The 27,207-nt window shown below is 32.4% G+C and overlaps 2 protein-coding genes and 1 non-coding gene across 6 annotated transcripts; 1 reads left to right on the top strand and 2 right to left on the bottom strand.

Annotated features, from left to right (window-relative positions):
• The first annotated feature begins 28 nt into the window (after positions 1-28).
• On the top strand, positions 29-12,416 carry LOC126776563 (probable DNA mismatch repair protein Msh6). Its single transcript, XM_050499182.1, has 19 exons — positions 29-292; positions 881-1,024; positions 1,193-1,316; positions 1,392-1,578; positions 1,935-2,069; positions 2,480-2,612; positions 2,844-2,986; positions 3,077-3,211; positions 3,677-3,866; positions 4,468-4,774; positions 5,646-5,801; positions 6,389-6,635; positions 6,736-6,891; positions 7,839-7,973; positions 9,012-9,233; positions 9,784-9,957; positions 10,209-10,386; positions 10,628-10,779; positions 11,317-12,416. Exons 1-19 carry the CDS (start codon positions 136-138, stop codon positions 11,596-11,598), a joined length of 3,357 nt encoding a protein of 1,118 aa, XP_050355139.1. The 5' UTR covers positions 29-135; the 3' UTR covers positions 11,599-12,416.
• Trnar-ccu (transfer RNA arginine (anticodon CCU)) lies at positions 7,012-7,084 on the bottom strand. The gene has a single exon. It is a non-coding gene; the product is annotated as a tRNA-Arg (tRNA).
• A 545-nt stretch (positions 12,417-12,961) lies between the features above and the next one.
• On the bottom strand, positions 12,962-27,104 carry LOC126776581 (palmitoyltransferase ZDHHC2). 4 transcript variants are annotated; one of them, XM_050499215.1, is made up of 8 exons: positions 26,879-27,104; positions 26,681-26,802; positions 25,624-25,730; positions 24,196-24,433; positions 22,089-22,227; positions 19,195-19,321; positions 18,077-18,184; positions 12,963-15,157 (listed from the first exon to the last, which is right to left on the bottom strand). In XM_050499215.1, exons 1-8 carry the CDS (start codon positions 27,042-27,044, stop codon positions 15,016-15,018), a joined length of 1,149 nt encoding a protein of 382 aa, XP_050355172.1. In that variant the 5' UTR covers positions 27,045-27,104; the 3' UTR covers positions 12,963-15,015. The 4 variants fall into 4 exon arrangements, with proteins under 4 accessions (XP_050355175.1, XP_050355172.1, XP_050355176.1 ...); XM_050499217.1 differs by lacking the exon at positions 12,963-15,157 and adding an exon at positions 15,823-16,136; XM_050499218.1 differs by lacking the exon at positions 18,077-18,184 and having other exon boundaries at positions 12,962-15,157.
• Between the last annotated feature and the right edge of the window lie 103 nt (positions 27,105-27,207).

Here is a 27,207-nt window from a genome sequence, read left to right as displayed (position 1 = left end):
ATGTTATCTTCGTATTTGTGATTTTGCGCCAAAAACCGGCGAAGTATTGGAAACTGTAAAATATCATTAATCAATAACAAATTGTAGTTTTTTAAAATAAAATCTGTTTTTTTAATGACCTTTAACTGACGAAATATGTCTAAACGCAATAGTTCTGCAGCTTCGAATACATTGTTCAATTACTTTGCTAAAACACCGCCGAGTTCCAAAAAACCTAAACAGAACAGCGATGAAGGCAGTAATAACAAACTAAATTCTTCATTCAGTTGTAAAGATGGTGTTAAATTTGAAAGTAAGTATTTATAATTAAATAATTTTAAATATTACCCAAAACTAATGTGTTTGCCTGTATTAATGGTCTCTGATGCCACTAGTACTTTCGCACTAAATTTTATGTAATAAATCATTCCTAAATATGTAGAAACTTTTAAAATCTTTGTACAAAAGAGGTTATGAGTTTTCAAGAGAATATGCATTTGATCCCCGAAACAGCCTGTGAATGACCCACTGCTGGGCTAAAGGCCTCCTCTCCTCATTTTGAGGAGAAGGTTTGGAGCTTATTCCACCATGCTGCTCCAATGCGGGTGGAATACACATGTGGCAGAATTTCAGTGAAATTAGACACATGCAGGTTTCCTCACGATGTTTTCCTTCACCGTAAAGCCGAGATGGCCCAGTGGTAAGAACGCGTGAATCTTAACCGATTGTGGGTTCAAACCGGGGCAAGCACCACTGAATTTTCATGTGCTTAATTTGTGATTATAATTCATTTCGTGCTTTACGGTAAAGGAAATGCATTTGATAATGCATGAAATTACATCCCAATCTATAACTACAAATTAGATCTATTTTCTGAGTTTTATTTTACCTATATTTACAGATAAAAAACGAGAGAGAATACCAACTCCATCCCCAGAACCAAACAAAGAAGATAGTGATGAAGAAATAGCCATTACCAACAAAAAACGGAAGAGGATTAGATTAAATCCTATAGATTCTGATGATTCAGATATTGAAAATAAAGGTAAAGATTATATACTAATGTTTTTTTAAAATATTTATTACATTTAACTGGAAGTATGTATTTGATTACAAACATAGTTTTTTTTCTTATATATATTATTACATATTAATTAAAATAAGCTTATTTCATATATGTTTCACAAAATATTCAAACTTAAAATACATTCAGCAGATAACAAAGTTAAAAGCTGCAAAGAAGAAGTGTCTATGAAGATAAGATTACAAGAAAGTTTCAAATATGAACCCAGTGAATCCCCTAAAAACGATAAAACTACAAGAATCATACCAAATACGTAAGCCAAAATATTTATTTTATTTAAATTAATATGAGTTTTCTGTTATAAATTTCTTACAATTTCTATTTTTAGTTCACAATCAAAAATAGAATCTCAAGATAGTCCATTAATAGCAGATGAAGATAACTGGACTCATTGTAAGCTGGATTGGTTGAAACCAGATAATATACGAGATGCTCAGAAGCGTAGGCCAGATCATCCAGACTATGATCCAAGTACTGTTTACGTACCAATGGAATTTATTAAGAAACAAACGCCTGTGTGTATTGTATTTATATAAATTAAAAGAATTTTCAATGCATGGTATTCTCTATAATTAACCATATGAGATCATGAAATTTAAGGGCAAAAGTTTTTGCATCTGTTTTTACATTAAAATAAAATACTAGATTCTGCTACTTAGCTATGAGTATTTTGTTAAATATCTGTAATTAAAAACCTAATTAAATGTTTAAGTCAAAACACACCTAACATATTTTTTTATGAACAATATAGAACTAAAAAATATTAGCATAATAAGTGTTAAAATACATAAGTAGTTATTTCATACTGAATGTTATTTCATACTGAATTTTGTATGTATTGTACTAAGGTTACAAATATCTTTCTTTACAGGCTCATAAACAGTGGTGGGAAATAAAATCAAAACATTTTGATAGTGTTTTGTTTTTCAAAGTTGGTAAATTCTATGAGCTTTATCATATGGATGCAGCTGTAGGTGTGAATGAACTTGGCTTTTCCTATATGAAGGTATATTTTTGATTTCTTACAGTACAGTACAGTACAGTAACAGCCTGTAAATGTCCCACTGCTGGGCTAAGGCCTCCTCTCCCTTTTTGAGGAGAAGGCTTGGAGCTTATTCCACCACGCTGCTCCAATGCGGGTTGGTGGAATACACATGTGGCAGAATTTCGATGAAATTAGACACATGCAGGTTTCCTCACGATGTTTTCCTTCACCGAAAAGCACGAGATGAATTATAACAGAAATTAAGCACATGAAAATTCAGAGGTGCTTGCCCGGGTTTGAACCCACGTTCATCGGTTAAGATTCACGCGTTCTTGCCACTGGGCCTTACTTACTAATATTTTTTAAATTCTTAGTATGTGTGTAAAGGTTTTAAAGGGGCTTATTATAAGAATGCTGAATTTATATTTTAGGGTGAATTCGCACATTCAGGTTTCCCTGAGAGTGCATACTCACGCATGGCTTCTACGTTGGTGTCTAAAGGGTACAAAGTAGTACGTGTCGAACAAACTGAAACTCCTGATATGATGCAGGAGAGATGTAAAAGTAAGTAATACTATTGTTTTGTTTAAATAAATTATCTAAAGAAAAATTTAAATTACTCAAAATATAAGTGTCTCAATTTTCAATAAAAATGTGAAATGTTAAGAATAGCAAGCTAATTTTTTCAATTAATTTCAATCTTAGTAATTTCTTATAATGGTGTATGTGTTATGATTAATAATGACATCTTTAAGTTTTAGTATAAGAGGCTTAAGATAGCAAATATATTTTTAGATAGCGGTCTATCAAGTAAAAGCGACAAAGTTGTCAGACGTGAGGTGTGCCAAGTGAGCGTGCGTGGTGCGCGAGCGCTCGGCCTGCAGGACGCCACGCCCGTGCAGTCCGCCTCGGAGTACATGCTGGCCATAGCCGAGGAGGTACTGTGTTGGGTGGAATGGTGATGTGGTGGTACAGATGACGGGGACACACACAGTATGTTTAGTATTTCATATCATATGTTGTTTTAGGAGAACAATGGTTGCAGCGCGTATGGAGTCTGCTTTATAGACACTACAATAGGGCTGTTCCACATGGGACAATTTACAGACGATAAGCATTCATCAAGGTTACTAACTACACTCGCGCATTATCCGCCAGCTTTGGTAAGACTTGATACTAAAAGTATTAATTTTAGTCATTTTAAAGGACGTCGTTACTTAACTGTTGTAGTTTTTTTTTCCTTGTACATAAATTACGATTATATATTTAAATACGGCGTTTAATAATTGATTATTCTGCCAAAATAATCAATAAATGTTCTATTTAATGTAAATTATAAGTTAATTGCTAAAAATATGAAGTAATTTCAGTCAATTATTTATAGCTTATCAGACTTAATCAATTATTAACTTATAATTCAATTTTTTTTAAATAAATACTTATAAATAAAAAAAAATCGACCTGCGAGGTCAGGGAATAGATAAAATAAATATGGGAAAATTAAAAAAAAAACAACAAAAACACATAACACATACTGTTCAAAAATATTAAATATAAAATAATTTAATTAATAAATATTACAAAAGAAAATAAAATAGTTTAAAAAAAAATGTGTAAATATTTTGTAGGTAATCTACGATCGAAAAGCAACTACTTTGCGTACAACTAGACTGTTAGCCACGCATTGTCACGCTGCGAGACGTGAGCCCACTGCTATATGGACACCAGAAAAAACATTAAAAATACTAGCTGAGAAGTATTACAGGAGCAACGTCGATGGTGACTGGCCAGAGGGTATCAAGCCATTCTTACATGAAGGTGAGACATTCTTTTGACTAAGTTAAAGTCAACTAAAAAAGGTCAGATTATTGTAAAAACCTGAATATAATGTATGAAAAATATATATAGTTTAACTGTAATTCAATGAATTAGTTATAGTTAACTAAAAAAAAATAGCATGCTAGTATATTATTTTGCTAGAACAAATATATTAATAAAATAGATCATACTTATTTAAATAGTTCATTTTAAGGATCACACCTTAAGGATATGAATATTCAGTAGGCTGCTTTACTGTTCAATATTGATATAAAAATGGTAGCTTCTGAAAAAAACTAGGCTATTTGATTATTTTTTTCATAATGAACTTGAACATTATTAAAATAAAATTTAATTAAACAACAAACATTTTTATCTTAAGTTTTTATACAAATAGCGAAAGTAACCCTATACATATGTTTGTCAGTTAAGCTTCCACTAAACCACTATACCGATTTTGATAACATTTGGTATGAAGCGAGCTTGAACCCCAAGAAAACGGGAAAAAACAGGGTACTTTTTAAAACCTGACACCGCTATACCTCGCTAGCAACACCGAGTTCTAAAACTAGTTATAAAATATATAAATAAACAATTTTAGGTGATGCCCTCGGCCTAACACCAGCTGCTCACTGTTACTTGGCCGTCAAAGCATTAGGTGGCTGCGTAGCTTATCTTACTGAATGTCTACTCGACATACAGATCCTCGGTATGTCACAGTTTGAAGAATACGCTCCTCCCGACGTTCTGAATAGCACCATATTGCCCAACGATAAGGTCGAAAATGAATGGACAGGAGGCAATACGATGGTATTGGATGCAATCACATTGAGAAATTTGAGAATAGTTCAAGATGAAGGCTGCTTGTATGATAAATTAAACTTTTGTTGCACTCCTATGGGGAAAAGGTTAGTGTTCGTCGGAAAATATATTTTAGGAAAGTATAAGATACAAAAAAAAAATACTATCAATCTAAAGGAGATATATTTTAATATACTTTGTTTTGTAAATGTCATAATATTGTTAATTAATAGTGTAGACATGTAGGTTTCATCACAATGTTTCACTATGACCCTCTCGTAATTTATAATTATAATTTTGGCTACTATGCCATTTTGAAGTACATCTTCATTTTGGCTACTAAGACTTGTGTACTTGGTGGCTCAGTGAAAGACTATATGTATACAGCCAAACAGCAATATTCATTATTGTTGTGACTTAGAACAAGGGACAACAACTTAGTTTCCAAGATTGATGGCGCATTGGTGATGTAAGGGACGAATAATTTCTTATAGCGTCAGTGTCAATGGATGGACGGTGGTGACCACTTAATATCAGGTGGCTCATATGGCAGTCTGACAATCTGTACATTTTGATCCTTTGACCATTACATAGTTTCGTCTGGAACCTTTCCGAGGTGTATACTCAGGCCATGCATACCACATAAGCATTCATAGGAACTGAACCAATATGCAAACTTTCAACTCCGTAGCATAATATTTAAGCATTATAAGAGCAAGTGGTTTTTATATAGCTTGCAAGATTCGACATAAACAAACTAACAAACATTGCTATTATTATATTATTGTTTGAAAAGCTTGTAAAGATTAAAAAAAAAAACTTTATTTCTGTAAGTCCTGAAATTTGTTTTCAGTGTAGTGTGGGGTGTTAATCATTTTTCGTCAAGCTCATTACTCATCTCGCGTAAAGTTAGTACTAAGGTTTTCAAAGTTGCATCTACATATTTAAAAATATTATGTTACACTAATGTATTATCAGGTTACTTTATCAATGGGTTTGTTCTCCGAGCTGCAACCTAACAGTGATCAAGGAGAGACAGGAGGCAGTTAAGGCTTTGTTTGAAAACCAGGAACTGTGCCAGGATGCAAAGAATATATTGACCGCTCTGCCTGATTTGGAACGTCTCTTAGCAAAGTAAGTTATCATTTTTACCATAACATAAAAAAGTAATGATTCAATAGATTTATATAAGTAACATTTTACACATAGTTAACACATAAAATTTATGTCATTTTTTTTTATTAAACTCTTATGAAAATAAATATGATTTATGACTGAAATTGAACTTGAAGAGTATTGGTTTTTTACCTCTTTTTTATGAAAGATAGATAAATGCTTAAGACTTTTCTGTAGACATTTTTAAAAACAATGAGTCAGTAGTAATTCATTTTATGTGAATCTTATAATTTAGTCAGTATAAACCATTACATATAAACATTCTATAAAAAAACTCTAAATAACAATAAAACCCGTATCAAATTCCTGCGAGTAGTTCAGGAGAACTAAGCGGATATACAGACAATTATCTCGAATAGTTTTTGCTATTTATAGATAAATATATTTTTTGTCTTCTTTTTATTTGGCATTATATAAACCGTATTTACAGATACCTACAATCTTTATTTTTATATCATTATTAAAAATTTTACATTGCTAATTACTAGAAAAATTTAAATTATTTATATTTTAATACAATTAATTGTCAATAATTTATATTATAGAATTCATGCTTTGGGTAACCTAAAGAAATCACAGGATCATCCAGACTCTCGAGCTATATTCTATGAAGAAAAAATCTATTCAAAAAGAAAAGTATTGGATTTTATATCAGTCTTGAATGGTTTTACTGCTGTTCTTAAATTGACAGAATTATTCTCTGATACGGAACCTGTTTTGTTGAAGCATATTACACAATTCAGCCCGCAAGGCAAATTTCCCGACTATCGAGACACATTAAAGTTCTTTAAGGTATTTTATTTTTAAATTAACATTAGTAGATATGGAATTTAATTTATTAATCTTTAAAATATTTTTACAAATATTATAATGTATTTGTTTTTATCCCTAGGGAGCATTTAATCAGCAAGATGCAGAGAAAGAAGGTCGTATATTACCCGGAGCGGGTGTTGATAAGGAATATGACCATATACTACAAGTTATTGAGGAATTAGAAGACGAACTTAAACAATATTTGACGCAACAGGAAAAATATTTTAAATGCAGAGTAAGTAATAAGAGTAGTATATAATGGGAGCTAATATATAATCATTAATATTTCAAAAACAAAAAAATAATGAAATTGGAATATTATTTGTCGAATTAAAAAACAAAATATAGTTTGTGTTACCCCTGGTGGGACTCGAACCCACAATCCCCGGCTTAGGAGGCCGATGCCTTATCCATTAGGCCACAGGGGCTGTTGTCGGGAACTGTCAAATGTTCTATCATAAGTCGTGTTAGAATGTTCAAGAATCCGCTTACAGCGGGTCGAATTTTCTACGAGTCGATTCAGAAACATCCCATTAAGAAAAATTTCGTAAAATTTTAGTATAGGAACGAATTTAGTAGCTTGTGTGTGACAATAAATGATATTATTAACTAACAGCATCAATTCTAAAACTTGATTTTTTTTAAAATATAGAGTATGAAATTTAAATAATAAAATACTTCATTACTTTTATTGGCATGGATCGTAATTATATTAAAAAAATGTATTTGTAGGAAATTGATTCGTGCGGAGATATAAATAAAGAACACAATCGCGTTTACTGAAATAGTTTCAAACTATGGAATTCAAGATATTTGCATAGGATTTTGATCCGTGTCCTATTAAAACATAAGCAGAACAATCGCATTTAAGAACTAATCAGCGCGGTCTTTTTACTTGCAAAATAAATACTTGACTTTAAAACCTTGTCAAATACATTTTACATAATTTGCTCCATGAGATGGTCATTACTCAGATTGCATTTACTGCGAGAATATAGTAGATACGTAGCTTTGCGTTTATATATCTAAACCGCTAAACCGATTTTGATAAAATTTAATATTTATTATTAATATCTTAAAACCGCTTAAAGGCTTCTTTTAGTCGTCTTGTTTCTAATATGTTAGATAATATAATATACCTTGTTGAAAAAAAAAATTTTCAAATATATATTTGGTTTCCAGGTAACATATGTAGGCGTGGACAAGAAACGTTACCAGTTAGAAGTGCCACAGGGGGCCGCAGCTAAAGCCGGACCAGAGTATCACCTAGAAAGTACAAGAAAGGGGTTCAAAAAATTTTCCACTGCGGAGACAAAGGTAATTATTTATTTATTTTTTTTAAATTTTTAATATTAATTATAAAAAGGTGAAGTTCTTTTCTATTTATATAACTGTCTATCATCATTACGTGCTCTTATTAGCAGTAACAGCCTGTAAATGTCCCAGTTCTGGGCTAAGGCCTCCTCTCTTCCATTTTTAAGGAGAAGGTTCGGAGCTTATTCCACCAAGCTGCTCCAATGCGGGTTGGTGGAATACACATGTGGCAGAATTTCAGTGAATTTAGACGCATGTTCACGATGTTTTTCTTCACCGAAAAGCACGAGATGAATTATAAACAGAAATTAAGCACATGAAAATTCAGTGGTGCTTGCCCGGGTTTGAACCCACGTTCATCGGTTAAGATTCACGCGTTCTTACCACTGGGCCACCTCGACTTTTCCGGGGGTCCTTCTCTCCTCGGTAAGTAGTAAATACGTGTAATGACGTAGGTACGTCATGACGTGAATTCGACTTTGACCAAATCTTATTAGCTCAGTGCCGTAAATTAGTTTCGTTCCTATTTTGATTTGATTCGCAAAAGGGCGTTTTGTATCCAATCTAATATCCTTTCGTTGTATTTTTCATCGTGGGTTTAAGCAGGGTTACGATTTTGTTTTTCTTTTAATAGATATAATATTAGCAAATCCCGTTGCTTTTAAATAACTAACATTCCTATTAACCCCTCCACATATACGTAAAACTTAAGCGACATTGCTATGTGGCCCGTAAACCATGGGACTATTCAATATACTTTATGCAAATAAATTGGAATTTGATATCTTTATTGACTCTGTTTCACCAGTTCTTTTAAAAAATCTTTACGTTCGTCTACAATGGTATTTATTTCTTACAACACCACTTTCAGTGGGTTTTGTCACCAGTTAGCCCATTTGTTCGTCTTCCTTCCCAAAATAAATTAAAAAAGGCTAATTATTTGCTACAAAATATCCAAAAACCAAAACCATTTGTGTCTTTCCTGGTCGTTTGTAGGTAATGTTTATATTTTCAAATAACAGTTTAAACAAACATTTACAGGAATTCCTTTCGCGAATGATTGCTGCAGAGGAACAGAAAAGAAACATATTAAAAGATCTAAGTCGTCGAATCTTCGAGAAGTTCTCGTCGAGTTACAATCAATGGGAGCAGGCTACCAAATGCTTAGCGATGTTGGATATTTTGCTAGCATTCGCAGAGTTTGCGAGACAGCAGCACGGGGAAATATGCTTACCAGAAATTACATTTGATCGAAATCAAGAGGTTTAGTTTTCCAATTATTATAATATACTATCTGCTTCGTACGGTTTTAATTGCCTTAAAAGTTGATATAAAGCATAATTGGTAATCTTTTACTGGATTTGGGATTTTCTTGGGTAAATCCAGTTTAAAGTTAAAATAAAATAATGTAGCTACACAATATTTTCTAGGATTCAAAAATATTAATGAATAAAATCCTATTAAAAAATCACGAAATATACGAATCTCTTAATTTTTTTTATTTATACTCATAATGGTGTCGCTTATTGAGACAAAAACTGGGTAGTTAAATATATTTACAAATGATCTAGGGCTGCCATTATTATTTTTTTGTAAAATCCTTTTGTTTTCTTATTATAACGATAAAAAGCTTTTGGCATTCCTGTCGCATGTCACCCATAATTCAAACATACATTTTTTACTTCAACAAGGCGCGGTTGCGGCGAGAGTACTACGTAAAAAACGATTCAAAAGTTTTCTTTGAAGCCTACTAGAGTAAAGATTAATTTCAATTTTTATTTGATTTACGCGTAACACTGTTATTTCCTTATAGCCCTACGTCAATATAAAGGAGGGTCGGCACCCGTGCATCCCCGTCGCTCACGAGTTCATCCCCAACGACACGTTGCTGCAGACGGCCAGACTGCTGCTGCTGACGGGGCCCAACATGGGCGGCAAGTCTACGCTCATGCGGCAGCTGGGTCTGCTGGCAGTGCTGGCGCATCTGGTGAGATTAATATACAGTTAGAATTTGCTATAAAATGACGACAATATATAAATATAACATAGCGATTTATTATCCCATCATTAAATTTAAGTCGTGTGTATATCGACTGCATTTTATTTTCAATTCCATCTCAATTAAGTAGATTTTTATCCATTAGCATTTTTTTCAATCCAAACTAAGCGAATGTCCCGATCAATAGACGCACAGGATCAAAAATGCTGCATAGAAGTAAAGTATTATTTTTCTTCAAGGGTTGTTACGTGCCAGCTCAAGAATGCAGCATGAGTCTAATAGACCGGATCTTCACCCGCTTGGGCGCCTCCGACGACATTCTCTCGGGGCAGTCCACTTTCCTGGTGGAGATGAACGAAACGGCGGCCATAGTGAAGCACGCGACGATACACTCCCTCGTACTGCTGGATGAGTTAGGTGAGCATGACCCGAGTGAATCTAACGAAAAATAAATATATGGGTATAATTTGGGCATCCACGTAATCGTTTTTCTGCTTTTATGACATTCGAGACATTTCCCTCAGCTGGTTTTTCCTATCTAAAACTGCTGTTATATCTTGTTTTTAAGATATTCAGGACTAAAAATAAGGCTTTTAAGATATAAAGTTCGAGGAGCGAGGGAACCCATGCCACTTGACTTAACTTTTAAACCGGGCAGGTCGAGGGACGTCGACGTACGACGGGACGGCCATCGCGTCGGCGGTGTGCGCCGAGCTGGCGGCGCGCGGCTGCCGCACCGTGTTCTCCACGCACTACCACGCGCTCGTGCAGCACCTCGCGCACCACCCCGCGCTGCAGCTGGGGCACATGGTCCGTGCGCGACACTCGCTCTTATGTTGCGTTTGACGACGGCCGCTCGATTGACGAAGCGCCCTTTATCATAAGGGGCTGATACCCAAGCGACTACTAGAGCATTTGCTCGTATTCTTAATTTTTTTTTGTTGGTTTTACCATCGAATCGATAATTAGACTTTCTGGAAGCCCGTTTAAGGAACGCCCACTCATTAGGTATTATACCGCCAAAAAGCCATACTTAGTACTGTTATGTCCTGGTTTGAAAGGCGAGTGAGTCAGTGTAATTACAGGCACAAGGTACATAACATCTTAGTTCACACGGTTGGTGGCGCATTGGCAATGTAAGGAATGGTTAGTATTACATACACGTTTATGGTGGTGACCACCTACCGTCAGGTGGCCCGTTTGCCCGCCCGCTTACTTATATTACTACCCACATTATACCTTAAAAAAAATGATGTGAAATCGGGCGCTCAGTCGGTGATGTCAATCGAAGACGTACGGTTTATGCATTGACATTAGTATTTATTTTTTAATTTATTGGACCGCCAGGCGTGCATGGTGGAAACGGAGGAGTCGCCGGCGGACAGCCCGGACGACATCCCGGAGGAGACGATAACGTTCCTGTACAAGCTGACGGCGGGCGCGTGCCCCAAGTCGTACGGGTTCAACGCGGCGCGGCTGGCGGGCGTGCCGCGTGACGTCACGGCGCGAGCGCAGCGCGTGGCGCGCGCCGTGCGGGCCGACGCCGAGCGCGCGCGCGCCGCGCGGGCCGTGCTGCGCGCCGGCGACGCGGGGCTCGTGCGCGCGCTGCTGGCGGCTCTCCATATATGATGTCGGAGTAAATTACGTTGCCCGTCCTCGGATTCGATGATCTAATGCCTTTTCATTTTTATGTGCATGTGCCTTGGCACGTAAACGAGAATGTTGCCATAAATTGGATACTCTGTAATATTGTTTTTGTAACACTCACCTCAGTGAGTTTTGTTATATATTCATTGTTTAGATTACAGTCCAATAACTAATCACTTTAAATTACTTAATAATGATTCGCCGATGTTTTTTTAGGGATATATGTATTTAGCATATAGGACAAAACAATAAACCCACCTGCTTAGTACTTTGATGAAACCGAAGCTGTGATTGTAGTCCTTAATTCTTTTAATGTTCATACTAAGGGCCTGGCAGTAGCTATCGCTGGAGGAATGTATAATAAACAATTTTGACAGTCGATTATAATTAAAGCAATTAAATCTTTATGGTTTCTGCTTATATCGGTAGTTGAATTTTAAAGTATTTCATTATTAATCTAATGTTAATATAAAAACTGTTTTAAATTTCTTTGAATGTTTACAATACAATAAGAAAAAGTAGGCAGTCATAAAGCTTCAGAGCAGTCCCTCGATTTCTGGTTAACTGTGCAGATATGGAGCACCTTTGTAACTACTATAGTATTGCATTTATTGTTTATGATGTATGAGGAATCCTATGAAAAAGGTGTTTTAAGGATAATGTTAATTCTGCAATAAGCATAATTAAAATAATTCTGAAACATCCCCTAACCTTCCTCTGCTACGCCTATGATTGTACTAATTTTAAGGGAATAAAATTAATTGTTATTCTTCACTCAAATACCTGTGATGATTATGTAATTAAGGTTAATAAATGTCCACCATTTTATTCAATAAATATTTTTTACAAAATGTATTAAATTTTTTGTACGATACAAATTTGTTAAATAACACACTTTTATGTTTTAAATTCATTTATTATTTCTAAATCACAAAAATTTATACATTTGTTCATTCGAAACCCTATCCTTCATCATTATCAAAACTATTATATAAATATAGAAAATCAAACGAAGGTTACCTGATTATTCATTATAATTAATTCTTAAGTCGCATTTCATACTTAACTTAATACAAGTAACAAAACATACTCAATTCAGATAAAAAAGAACAACAAAAAAAAAAAAACATTTAAAATGCGTTGATATATTATATAAAACTTATCTAAAATACTTAAGTAATGTGTAAAATTTATGTATTTTGTATCAAATATTGACTAGGTTAAGAGTTACATTGATAAATTCTATAGATTATCATTATTTAAACTTTAAAGTATCAATTTAATAGATACTGATTAAAAATCTTCATTGAGTTCATCGGGGAGTAATAAAAAAAAAGGATTTTAATAAAAATAAATTTTCGACTCAAAGATGTAAACATTAAGAATAAACAAATTACATGAAAACAGATTAAAATAAGCGTAGAATTTCTTTCAAGAGAGTCACATAAATATCAATTGTCGAAATTAAATGGCGAATATTTCTCCTCGAAAATGCAGGTGGTTTTTTTTTAAATTAAATTTCTAACATTCTATCATAACAAATAATTAAATTAAACTTAAAACAATAATATTTTAATTTTTATTGCACCTACTTCATTATAGCAAAATACAAATTTGTAAGGCACCAAATATCAATTGGACTTTTACTATTTAACAAAATGACATGAAAGAAAGAAATAATATGAAATACTACTACATTAATAAATACAATTTTTATTTTTGCAACATTTTTACTCACTGGGGACACGAACTATAATATTTAAAATGACTAATAATATACTCAAACTATTAAAACTTCACTCATTTCCATAATTACGTCTTTAGCATGTATGAAAAAAAATACTTCATTTATTGATCGAGATAGCATTTGTATTAACTTCTATAACTATTTATTAAAAAGTACGTAGTCTTTAAGTCAAAATAGCTAAAACAGGCACACTTGAAAGGTACTTGATGTCCTCCGGACCGATTTCGGCCACGGCCAATCTCAAGAGAGCCAACTGCTCAGGACATATTATAGTGCACATGTGTGTGCTCAAACACAGGTACACTCTCTATTCCTTAACTTTCCGACACGACAAGAAAGAGTTCAGGCGCAGGAGCAACGATATTACGTGCTTTCCGAGGCACGGGAGTGTACACACTTCCAACTTCCAAACTCCGAGATGCTACTGAGAAACATTCAATTTTCCACAGAAAACCCAATAACTTTCTATTGGCCCGACCTAGGGCTTGAACCCTCGGGATCTGTGGCCTTAAACCTAGCCACTAGACCAACGAGGAAGTGCAAGGTATTTACTGGCAATATAACTGTTTGTCATAAAATACTTCTGGTACCAACATTGAAAACATAAATATACACACTACATTATCATTTTCCCTCTAACACATATCGTTAGCAGTCTTATTACAAAGTCGTAAGCAATTTGTATTTACATGCAAAAATAAACAAGTAAAATCATCATTTTATCATAATTTTTGATGATTTCCTTATAATTATTAAAATGTTTATTTTTTTCTACGTCGAGGTACGTGAAATCGATTTCTTTGTTTTAATAATTTCTTAAATTTCGTCTTAGATTTTTTTATTATCTAGATTAAAATAAAACGAATTTAAGCTGCTTTCTTAATTCGGAATCATTATCGTGATATTACAACTGTGTCTAATTACATAAAATTAATATTTTCCTATTTGTATTCAGTAATCTTGTCGCTAATTAACCTATCACCTAAACAATTATATCCTGTACAAATACTACAGCACCAATTAACGTAATATTTCTATGCATTATTCTGCAGACGACTTTCACTAATGGCCACATATTTCCAATGCAGGCTTGTTATTTTTAATCTACAAATTACTCGTCAAGTGGAATTCTATTAGCTATTTTTAATATAAACATAGTTAAAAGCTATAGATCTGCATAGACAATTAATTTATAAATACATAGATACCTTAATACATACACTCAAATACACAATATTTATGTACCGAAACACATTAAAATACAGATTATAAATTATACCGTTATGTCGAGTCCTTATAATAACACTTTCAAGTTAATTTTACTTTAAATAATATAAAGTTCAGTTGTCTATAACTGTTCAGCCGTAATAGGAATCAGGGTGTACAATATAAACGGGATAAATTGTATACAACACACATATCTCTACATTAGTAAATTGATTTGTAAACATAATCCTAAACTGTTATTTTAATTACTCTGAGCAATTCGTACAATACGTAAGAGCCTTATAAATATTCTTTATTACAAATTCCTTTATCATAAATGTCAAAATAACAATCAACAGAATTAAGGTATCTAGGGGTAATTTAGGTCAGACGGTTAGAGGTCAAAGAGAACCCAAAAGCCTGCATCAACACGTGGCCACCTACACTCATAGTTCGTCTAGCGATGAACTCTCCCGTTCGTCGAAGGGCCGAGCTCTCTCTCCCCAGCGATCCCACCTCTCCGAACTGAGTAACGACTCCGTGTCTTCGTCTTGCTGAGGCAGCGGGTACACGATGCCATCACCGAAGCTACACGTTTCATATTGTTATAAAAATGTATAAAAATATACTTATTCATATAACACTGTCTACACACCAATGCTAATAAGTTTAAAAAAAAAACTATTTATTTATGACAAAACACGTAAAATACAATGAATATAATGATTACAATTTTATTACGATTTTCAATATATTTGTACCTTTATAAAGTTTCCAATGTTATTAAATAAAAAATTATAAGACACTGGCTATATTTAATCCCTTAGAGTACTTGAAAATCGACCTTATCTTATATTAATTCACCAAATTTGATCTTATGTGAAATCGATTTATGTATATATAAAAATAAATAAGTAAGAACACTGTCTTTAATTACTACGATAAAGTAATTACTTTTTTCATTGAAATTTGTTTAACATAAAATATTGTATCAGATTGATTATAAATTTTAAATGAAGCTACATCACACTGCAATGGGTGTTCTTGAAATGAACAAATGAATGCAATCACTTCTACATGTGTGAATACTTTAAGCGGGTGTCTACTTTATCTAAATTACACTACGGTCAATGCGTGCAAATCGAATTATAATAGAATATTATGTAACAACTGGAATAGGTATTGAAACGACCATTAATTTGATCACTTCAAACCGCTTAACTTGTACGCATTTATAGTCTAAAACAAGCTATCTGCTATGAACGCAACGCTAAACAAAATTAGCATGCAAAAGGACACAAATCTTAATTTTTAAACGATTCTCAACTGAGTACGATAAAAGAAGTGAATGACGTCATCAAAACTTTGTCTTGGGCTCGGTGTTGCCATGAATGAAAAGCATGTTATCGTTCGAATGGTTTTATTTTAAATATACTGTAATAAAAATATTGTGAATTAGAAGATTAATAATAATTATGAAATGCGTTTTCCTTATACTATTTGCGGGACGGTCCGGCCCCTTCTGGGGCAAAGTCTCCATCTCTCAGTCTCGTGTGCCATCTCCACGCTAAAATATTAAAAAGCTCATTCGATATTGGTCTTTATTGTTTATGTGCATAGAGTATTAGTTGAGTTATAGAGAAATTTTGAAAATAAGTTTGTCTCACGGTGCTTTGTAGGATATTAAATTATTTTCACTTATAATATTATTTCAAGAAAACAGTTCATTGTACATGATAAATATCATATAATATGAACGTATATAGAAAAAACTTATTTATTTAAATAATACAAATGAAAAGCACCGTTAGATGATTATAAGAGAAGAAAAAGACTGAGAGAGAATGAAGAAGAGAAATATAGACAATATTGATATAGTTATTAAAAAAAAAATATAGTGCTCTTAATCGGCCGCAATACAAAGCAAAAGAAAATTGTTAGCAATTGCTGAATGGCGTAACTTATAAATATTATTAAGCTTCGAAATAAAAGCCCTAAAACCTGTAAACAAACAAAAATCCTTACAAGGGAACACAAACCTAAATTAAATGTAGTTTAGTTCCATAAATATATAAAATCATTTATCTGCCAATACATCACACAGACGTTAAAAAAATTAAAAAAAAAAAAATGTATCCATTTGCTTGCTAATTCGTGTGCGTTGTCTATTAAATGTTATCTACTTGACCTTGGATAATGAAAATTAAAAAAAAAAAACAAATAAAAGAAACAAAATTTAACAATGGAATTAGTTTATTGTGCACAAAACATACTTAAAAATACGAACAGAATTCACTATAGCTTTATCAGTCTTGTGTGTTGTATGTAGCTCGCAAAATATAAATGCATTAAAAATCTAACTGCATTATTATATATATTATAATGTAATATTAATTATAAATTCATCCATTCTTAGTTGTTGATGTCAACCCACCTCGCGCACATATCTTGAGCACTATTTTTATAATATTTATAAATAAAATGTTGCTAATTCTGTTGTCACACAATCTCTAGACTAAACTATATTAACGGGACTAAAATAGTGCTATCTCTTTCTCATTTATGCGCTTAATAAAGGCTATATGTATATGTACATCTGTTCTAATTACGTCTTTAGTCCCGTTTCAAATTCGTTTAGTTTAGAAATCTTGAACAACAGAATGAACACATCTAACGTATAATTTGAAAACCTTTTGAGGTTTATCCAACTGGACGTAATAATTTTTTCATTTCTTAAATTAGTTTAGTGGAAGAAAATTTGTTACAAATTTATAACAAATATTTTTAGGCACATTAATTATAGCAATATTTATTAAATATAAAATACATCTACAAAATTATATAACGTAAAAATTTACCAAAAAACAATAAAATATAATCGACGGAAATTAATTTGGCACATTTCTGGCAAGATCGAAAAGTCTATTACAGCTAACGTTTGGCAGAAGTATAATCTTCTGGGTAGAACTTAAGTCACGGCACAGTGCGTTAGTGACCATTAATTATAATGGTTGTCATGTAAAAAATATAAACATAAATAAACGTTCATTAATAATGTAAACTTTATTAAAGCTATATTTCGTTCAATTTTATTACACAATTTCAATATCTGTTTAAAAACTAATATTCGATAGAAAATTAAATTTAATTAAATACATGCACCAGAGTCGCCACTACCGACACAGAAATTTTATGACTTCGTAAAAGAGAATGATTAATGTGCCTTGTGCAATTTTGTTTACTTATTTCTTACTTGTCGGCGTTAGCTGCGATTCGTATGGAATTCCGATTATAGTCACTAGATGGCGCTGTTTTTATACCATACCAATCATGTATAACGTCAACGATATCAAATAAGTAAAAAAACTCGCACCGGCAACATCAGAGCACATTTCAATTCGGAAGCACGAACTCCCATTGGATATATAATGAAGAAGTAAAGACTTAAGATTCGGTATGTGTCAAGGTATGTGCGCTGAGACGGGCGAGTCTCCACCGTGCTCTGACCTGGAGCGCGTGATGCCCATAGAGTCGTAGCCGAGCGCGTCTTGCGGCGCGCTGAACGTCTGCAGCTGGTGCTCGCGCCGCACCGGGTACTCACAGCCGTCCCCGAGGCTGACAACACGAGGACTGGTGAGAGGGGGCCGAGTGGCGCGGAATCTAGCTCTCCCGACGTGGCCACTGGCCAGCCTTTACACGTATTTACCACACACGAATGGGATTCAAGTATTTATTTTTTTAAATCCTTGCCAAAATTCTCAACGAAAATTTAACGTGCAGACGACAAAATACCAAAATTAACTTTGTGTTTAAAAAAAAATGTTACTTTAATTCCGCGCCACCCTTAGTGCGTAATTTAAAAAAAAAAAAAAAAAACAGGAGTTCTATATTCGAAACACGAATGACATAAACGTTACATATATAAATATACTTGCATATAACATTATGAAATGATAATCAAGATGTAATAACAGTGATGAGGTGCGAGTGCGGTTAATCCGTTACGTGACGTTATTCAATGATAAAATGAATGCATGGTTATGATCTAATGAGACATGAGGTAGTAACAAAACACTCAGATTTATCTACTAGCGTATTTACAATTATAAAACATTACACACTTCAGACATAATACTTAGTAACTAAATATTTTTATTTCGAAAGACACGTTCAATGTTAGTACCGTTGATTTATGTAAATCGTATAAAAATAATTTCTAAAACTACACACTGTTAGGATGTCATTCACTTCTTTTTTAAGACATTAAACATGCACATGTTAACCACACATCGAGTAACACACACATAGTTACGGTTAAAACACATGCATGTCACGCATTCCGGTTTAAACTAGTTTGTTGTTAGGCTTATTAAGAATTTCAGCGGTATGTGTAACCATTGATAAAATATTTCACATAACTCCCAAAGATTACGAGAACGATATGTTATCTGTATGAATTAACCGATTTAAGAAAAATCACAATATTTTTTCACAATAAAATAATACATTGATTACGTTTTGAATGACAAACATTAAATAAATGGCGATCACAATGTTGAACTATTTTAATAAATAAACTTTATCGTAGATATGCGCTGTGCAGTAAATATAGATAAAAGCTTTACCTTGTGAAGACCGGTACTATCCACTTGTTCGGACTGTTGCCGAACACCTCCTTAAAGTTATTGTAAGCTCCTATGGAGAAACCGTTCTTGTCAGCGCCCCCTCGGAACATCGGTGCTCGGAACGCTTCTGTTTAATGAAAAAAAAAAAAAACACTTAATACATACAAAATTAAGTTTATCTATTACAATCGATACTGATGTTGTATTCGTCAAAAATATTTTTGTAAATAAAAGTCATAGGATACTTCGGGGATATCTCGTGATTTATGTAAGGTCTTTGATTGCGTGCATCGTGAAGCAGTTCTGCAACCATTCAATTATGGATAAATCATTCGCAATCTTCCACTTCCGTACCGAAACCTTTGCATTCGTGTTAACGTTAATATTTAACTACAATGATGCCTAATAAATATTTAAAGAAACAGACTCTAAACAGATATATTGAATAATAAAAACTAAACCAACAACAAATCCATTTGTTAAACACGTGGGTTACTTAGACGTATAATAGAAAATATGTGATATTATAATTTAAATTGGACCTTAAGGGCGCATGTATTGTTCAGATTATTATATATATATATATATTATTTGATTTTCTATCTACAAATAATGAAATCACTCAGTATAAATATCCTTGGACCTCAAACGATAATCTATTAAAAATTGTTATGATATAATGTTACTAAAAATATTATGTACAGTAACAGTAACAGCCTGTGAATGTCCCACTGCTGGGCTAAGGCCTCCTCTCCCTTTTTGAGGAGAAGGTTCGGAGCTTATACCACCACGATGCTCCAGTGCGGGTTGGTAGAATACACATGTGGCAGACACACGCAGGTTTCCTCACGATGTTTTCCTTCGCCGTCAAGCACGAGATGAATTATAAACACAAATTAAGCACATGAAAATTCAGAGGTGCTTGCCCGGGTTTGAACCCACGATCATCGGTTAAGATTATGTAAAACACGTAAATCGATTCATATCTGGCGTTGGCACGGGACAAATCAAAAAACAAAAATTCGCAACTTTCTACCAATAATTGAGCACACATCTTCTTTGGAGACTTTCACTTCATATGGATCCCATATGACGTAACTAAATATATAATTTATCAAATGTCAATGTTAACTATTAACAATTAAAACAATATCCTACACGATACTGCAATACCGATATAATATATTTAAAATTTAACTAATACTACACTATTTTCGTATTTATATGCGTTAACTCTACTTTAAAGAGACTGCAGTACCATTGATTATGTTTTTAAGCATAGCGTTTATTATCTGACCGGTCGGAGAGCCGAAGCGGCGGTACGTAACAAGCATATCTGAAAAACATTGTTATATAAACTATTATTATTTATATAAGAAAAAATATATATAAGTATGGTCATTGCAGTCACTTTAAATAGATGAAATGTACATCACGTTATAATCCCTAGGAGCAGAAATGGTATAAACATGTTTTTTTTTACGCTAATTTAGATTATAAGAAAATGATAGTATTAACAATATATATCCATTCGTTTTTTTTTTAAATTAGTTGGTACATTCTCAAAAATTAAAGTCCAGCCACTATGCTGTTACTGGTGGTAGGGCTTTGTGCAAACCCGTCTGGGTAGGTACCACCCACTCATCAGATATTCTACCGCAAAACAGCAGTACTTGACGAGCCGGTTGGCGTGGTTGGTAGATACTTGCCTTTTCACGACGAAGGTTGTGGGTTCGATTCCCACCCAGGACAGACATTTGTGTGCATGAACATGTCTGTTTGTCCTGAGTCTGGGTGTAATTTTCTATATAATTATGTATTTACAAAAGAAAAGTAGTATATGTAGTATATCAGTTGTATGGTTCCCATAGCACAAGCTTTATACGAGCTTAATTTGGGATCAGATTGCCGTGTGTGAAAAATGTCCCAGGATATATATATATATATCCCAGGATATACTTGTTATTGTTGTGTTCCGGTTTGAAGGGTGAGCGAGCCAGTGTAAAGGGACATAACATCTTAGTTTCCATTGTTGGTGGCGTATTGGCATTGTAAGCGATGGTTAACATTTCTCACAATGCCAATGTCTATGGGCGTTGGTGACCACTTACCACCAGGTGGCCCATATGATCGTCCGCCAACCTATACTATAAAAAAAAATTGATACACTACAAAGTAAAAATGTTTACATAACATTCAAACAGCGCAGTTTGAATTAAAAATTGCATTTTTTTATTTTATTTGATAGGCAAGTGCCTTAATCAAATTTGGAAAATAAGATGTTATGTCCCTTGTACCAGTTACACTGGCTCACTCACACTTCAAAACGGAACTATTTAGCGGTAGAAGTACACCACAGAGTTGGCTAAATTATACAATTTGTAATTATATTATTCGTTTGTATTTAATTTTCTTTTACTACGAGCTGTAACGACAGCGGTCCTTCTGGTAGCTTTTGAGTAGTTTTCTATTATTTTATGACACATGAAAATTTAAAAAAAAAAATGCTTATTTCATAGCGTAGCGTTGAACTAAATACTGGAAGTAAGTATATATATATATATTTTTTTTTTTTTTATAGAATAGGAAGGCGGACGAGCATATGGGCCACCTGATGGTAAGTGGTCACCAACGCTCTTAGACATTGGCATTGTAAGAAATGTCAACCATCGCTTACATATCCAATGCGCCAATAACCTTGGGAACTAAGATTTTATGTCCCTTGTGCCTGTAATTACGCTGGCTCACTCACCCTTCAAACCGGAACACAACAATATCAAGTATTGCTGTTTTGCGGTAGAATATCTGATGAGTGGGTGGTACCTACCCAGACGAGCTTGCACAAAGCCCTACCACCAGTAAAATATATTATAATATTATAATAAAATCCATACCTAAAGTAGTTCTGTTGTGTGCGACGAGATAGCAGTGGTATCCGAATAAAGATCCAAGTGAGATAGCGAACATAAGTGCCACAAAAAACGCAAACACTATATGGTACCGTCCAGCGCTGCCCGACATCCCGAAATCACCCTGTATAACAAAAAACGTAATTTATACGTAAGTTTTAATAGTAAATACAACATATATGTAGCTTTGCAAACTACATATATAACGCTCAAATAGTATTTAGAACATACTCTTTTTGCTATTTCAATATGTCATTTAATATTACACAAGAAATTATTATTATCATTTTTTTTTAGGTAACAACGATCCATAAACATTTTATTAATTATAATAAGTATGTCAGTATTAGTAGAAAATAGTTTCAATTCTTAATAATATGATTCGGCAATATTTTAAATTAAAAGGGGATGTTTGTCAACAATACATACTATTGAAAAAAAAAAAAATTAATTAGTAAGAAATAATTCTATAGCGCTTATATAGTAACATAAGGCTGTCTATTTCTCTTACACGTCAAATTACTGATGACAGAAAGAGAAAGCAGTAACTTCTATCCTGCTTTACAATGTTTACTTTACTGTGAAACTACTTGGATAAGCTTTGTATAGCACTCATATATTCACATAGTGATGTCTTCATCTTTCAAATGTAAATTTACTGATGCCAAAAAGCGAAATCAATAAATTCTCATTCACTTAGCAATGCTTATTAACAAATGTACATTATACATGGATTACATCTATATAATGCTAGTTAATGAAATCTTTAAATATGTAAAAAATTATATACGTTCCACAATGTTTGAATTTTACAATCAATTGTACCGAAGAAAACATTCCCACTGCGATAATGACAATATTTCAAACAGTGTGGAATATATGACTGTTTAAAAATGCCAAACTATTGAATCATGTTACTACTAAGCATGAAGAATCCACTGTATACATAGCCTTATCAATTTGTTTGATAAAGTTTATATAGCTATGTATGAAAGGTAATGCATCTTTATTAACTATGAGTCAATCTTCTGAACGTTCATTGATCTAAAAATATATGTATAATGTTAAAAACATGGAGGTTTTCAAAATTTTAAAATGAAACACAGATTGAGAAACAATGAACTAGAAATATGGCTTCGTACTTTGAACTACAATAATCTAATCAATCAAACTGCATTATAAACTATCGTGTGAAATGATCACTAAGTGTGAATATAAACAAATAGTTCAGAAAAGGTGTTTACATTCAAAATATCCATGCACTTTTTAGAAAATGTGCCGGTGTTGAACAAATTATCGCAGTGGGCATGCTTGTATTCTTGATACATCTGCAAGGACAGTGTGACCATTTCAATAAATAAAAGAAACTCTCAATATTAACCGTCCGAAAATTCCTTAAAATACATTCGGTGATCCATTGCAAATGTGCATATACAAAGCAGAAATTAATAAATAAATTAAAACGAAATATAATATAGATATGTAGTGAAATATGTGAATAACATTCAACAACTGAATATAATAAAATCATATAGTCAACCTTTTTATCTGATCATCCTAAGCAATAATGATTTAAAAAAAATATTTTAATAACATTTAATAAACTATCAATGTAATATATATATTTTTATTAATAGATAAACTATTGACATTTATGTATATGTATATATTGGTGTGACAATTTGACTTCATTGAAAAGCAGACTGAGTCATTTTATCGATTGATCAATTTAAATCCCAGATCATAATTATAATATTAATTTCAGCTAATAGACTCTTTCTCCTGAACATACAATAATTTCCGGAGATCTCAAAACATGTATATTGTAATGGGAAGTTAGTAATTAATCCTATGGGAAGTAAATAATTATACTAAATGAATTTAAATTCAGTGCCATAAACATTTAACCAACTTTATAATAAAATCTTTGTATTATAAATCATGCGATATTTATGGCATTCAAAGAAATAAACATGGTGATGTCTAAAAAGTATAAATATTCACTATTCCAACAAACTAGTCAAGACGAGATGCACATGCATGGATAAAATTAACCGACTAAAATATATTTAGATAAACGAATAGAATCTACCTTCCAAAATCTAATGAAGTAAGGTAGACACGTCGACATGACGAACAGACAGTACAAGAGTGCATAGCCGAGAAAAAGCATGAAGAACTTGTAGTTGTGGAAGCAGACACAATTGTTGACCCAAGGGCAGTGGTGGTCCATCTTGAGCACGCATCTCGAACAGATACTGCAGTGGTGAGCTCGGTCTGGCTTTACAAGCACACAGCGATTGCAGTACCGGACAGAACCCGACATTGTTCTAAAAATAAAAGAATATAGCGAATTATAATAATCATACCAACCCAAATACAATACAAACCCAAAGAAGATTCATCAAAATTAAAATAATTTAATAGTATTTTAATCAACAAATCGGAGGATTCTTGAAAGTATTAATTTAAGCTATCATTAAACAAAGAAATTATGATAAACATAACAAACGCTAAGCATCGAAGCTAAGTTGCCCTCTTTGTACCATCAAGTAAAAATGATTGGTCTAGTAATAAGTTATAGACATGATTATTAATAATTACTATCAAAATTATTATAAATTTAAATATTTATAAGATTGGAATGGTAGAATTAGTATATATATATATAGAGTATGTAGTGAGTAAATTAAACTTATATCTTTTTTAATTACATCTCATTTTAAATATTAATTCATATTTTTATCCAACCTACCTAATTTTACATACAAAAAAAAAATAGATTATACATCAATAATTTTCTCAATTCTAAAAACCTTCAAAATTTGCAAACCTTGTCAAAACTGGAATAGTATTAGCAAATTTTTCTAAAATTTCTTTTTTGCTGTCCATCTTAAAGAAACGCTGACTGTATTTTCTAATTGTTAATTTAAGTCTAGGATTGAGAAATTTAAATATAAATTAAAAACAATAAAGTGTGTTAAAATAAATAAAATATAACAAGTCAGAAAATATAAATATAAGTTGATTAAAATTATTTTTCAGAATGTCTATTTTGAAGGAAGATGAATGCAGAGCTGACAAAAAGTTTAGTAGGTTTAAAAAACAAGATATAATTTTGTATAAATTATAAACACTATTCATTTCTATATAAATACAGTTATCAATAATTCCATGCAAATTCGTCAGATGTACATGCTGATACTGAGTAATCAGTTTTACTTATTAGATTATTTTTATTGATAGGTAGAAAATTGTTTAAGTGGTTGTAAAAGGCTGAAGTATTAGTAAGATTGTAAATTTTATGATATAATAAAAAATCCAAAAAAATATTTCAGGATAATGCCAACCTTTTCCTTATATTGTACAATACATAAAACAAAACAATAAAAACATTAAAATATATTAATATTAGAATATTTCGTTTTTCTAAGAATAACTCATAACTTAATGGCTTGCTTTGGTTAGAACAATTATAAATTATATTCAGATACAATGGTTAACATAAATATAAGAATACCTAGTGACTATTGGGAGATCTTTAGCAAAGTTCTCTAAAATTGTCCTCTGTGCATCTTCTGTTTCTGCACTAAGCAACTTTTCCAATTCCGCTTCTGGTAATTTATACTGAAAATTAAAAAAAAAACTGTATTTCAATTACCTTAACACAAAATAAAATAAATGAAAATTAAATATTATCTATCTTACTTATATTATATGTATAACTATAACTTATATAATATGTATAACTTTATGATGATAATGAATTGAGAAAATTTCAGCCAACACTTACAATGATATAAAAATGTGTCATCATTTAAATAATTTTAAAATTTAGAACATTTGACCTCTTTAAAGATAGGCGGCTAGTGCAGAACGTTTTTTCCGTCTGTACTGGCCGTCGTCGCGTTTGGACTCTACTACCACTTACCATCAGGTGGAGTAGAGTCATTTGCCCTCCCGGCGAATATAAAAAAAAAAAAAAAAGATATTAAACTTTCTCAATAGAGGTCACCAATTGTGTTCACACAAGTTGTAAGACTTTCTATTTCTTATATGGGAAGCACATCCTTTATTACTTAGGTGAAGTCATACATATATTAAAGATTTAATCCTTAACTACACTACTTAGCAATAAAAAAATATATTCCATAAACAGTTTATTTCTTTTTTTAAATTTACACAATATTAAAAAAAAAAAAACTAATTGTTGATATGGTTTGTTTGTGAAGACAGTAAACTTCAGACAATATACTTTATATTTTGGCATATTTGTATGTATGGAGTATTATTGCATACAGTAATTAAAAGCATAATATAGAGCTCATAAAAAAGAGGGTATCACAAAGTCTATATTTTAGACTTTCTGCCAGTAAATTTTAATATATTGACAAATTTAAATCATAATAATAAGAATGTCAGGTACAAGCAGTTTTACTCTACTTATAGTTCTCTTCAATTATCTCAAAAATAATGTAACCAATAAGACTAATAGTTAAATAGGGCTGAAGCAATCAATCCTATATATAATTAATGTTAACTTCAACCCATTACACGAGTATTGGAGTTTAGCATACCTTTTCTGGAATTGGTTTAATATCAGCAAAAATTGTCCGCCAATAGGACCACGCAAACATTATCAGCAAAATATGATAAAGTACGAGGTATATACATTGTTGCACTGTACTTTCAATAGTAACTGAAAAATTAGGTGATTAATTTATTTTATGAGGTAATTAACGTTATTGACTTAAGTCCATGGTTTAGTTACTTACAAATGCACAACTGTATAACGTAGGCATAATAAGACCATGTCACGATAGACACTATTAACAACACGGGAAGCCATTTAAAAGCTCTCCAGCACCACATGTTGCACGTTCTGCAACATACGCAGTAACCCGGAGGCGAAACTCTATTATTTTGCATCGACGAAGCCATTAATGACAATATAATAAGAAAATATCCATCCTCAACTTGAAATAAAATGACAGCCTAAAATGAAAGTTTGAATTCGATTTGCTATATCAAAAAAATATTCAGTGTTGCTAGACGAAATGCAGTTGATTGTATAGAATATAAAAGAATATGCATAAAGGTGAAG

This window comes from Nymphalis io, chromosome 20, assembly GCF_905147045.1.
Source record: "Nymphalis io chromosome 20, ilAglIoxx1.1, whole genome shotgun sequence".
NCBI lineage: Eukaryota > Metazoa > Arthropoda > Insecta > Lepidoptera > Nymphalidae > Nymphalis > Nymphalis io.
This window is presented reverse-complemented; position numbering and strand designations above follow the sequence as displayed.

Bases quoted from the DNA above. Each gene is read 5' to 3' on its own strand.
- LOC126776581 (XM_050499215.1), bottom strand. From the start codon at position 27,044: ATGGCTTCGTCGATGCAAAATAATAGAGTTTCGCCTCCGGGTTACTGC. The intron at 26,803-26,878 runs GTAAGTAACTAA...CTAATTTTTCAG, and splicing joins CGTTATACAGTTGTGCATTT to TTACTATTGAAAGTACAGTG. The intron at 22,228-24,195 runs GTAGATTCTATT...TTTGTTATACAG, and splicing joins ACTTCATTAGATTTTGGAAG to GGTGATTTCGGGATGTCGGG.
- LOC126776563 (XM_050499182.1), top strand. From the start codon at position 136: ATGTCTAAACGCAATAGTTCTGCAGCTTCGAATACATTGTTCAATTAC. The intron at 3,867-4,467 runs GTGAGACATTCT...AAACAATTTTAG, and splicing joins CAAGCCATTCTTACATGAAG to GTGATGCCCTCGGCCTAACA. The intron at 5,802-6,388 runs GTAAGTTATCAT...TTTATATTATAG, and splicing joins TTGGAACGTCTCTTAGCAAA to AATTCATGCTTTGGGTAACC.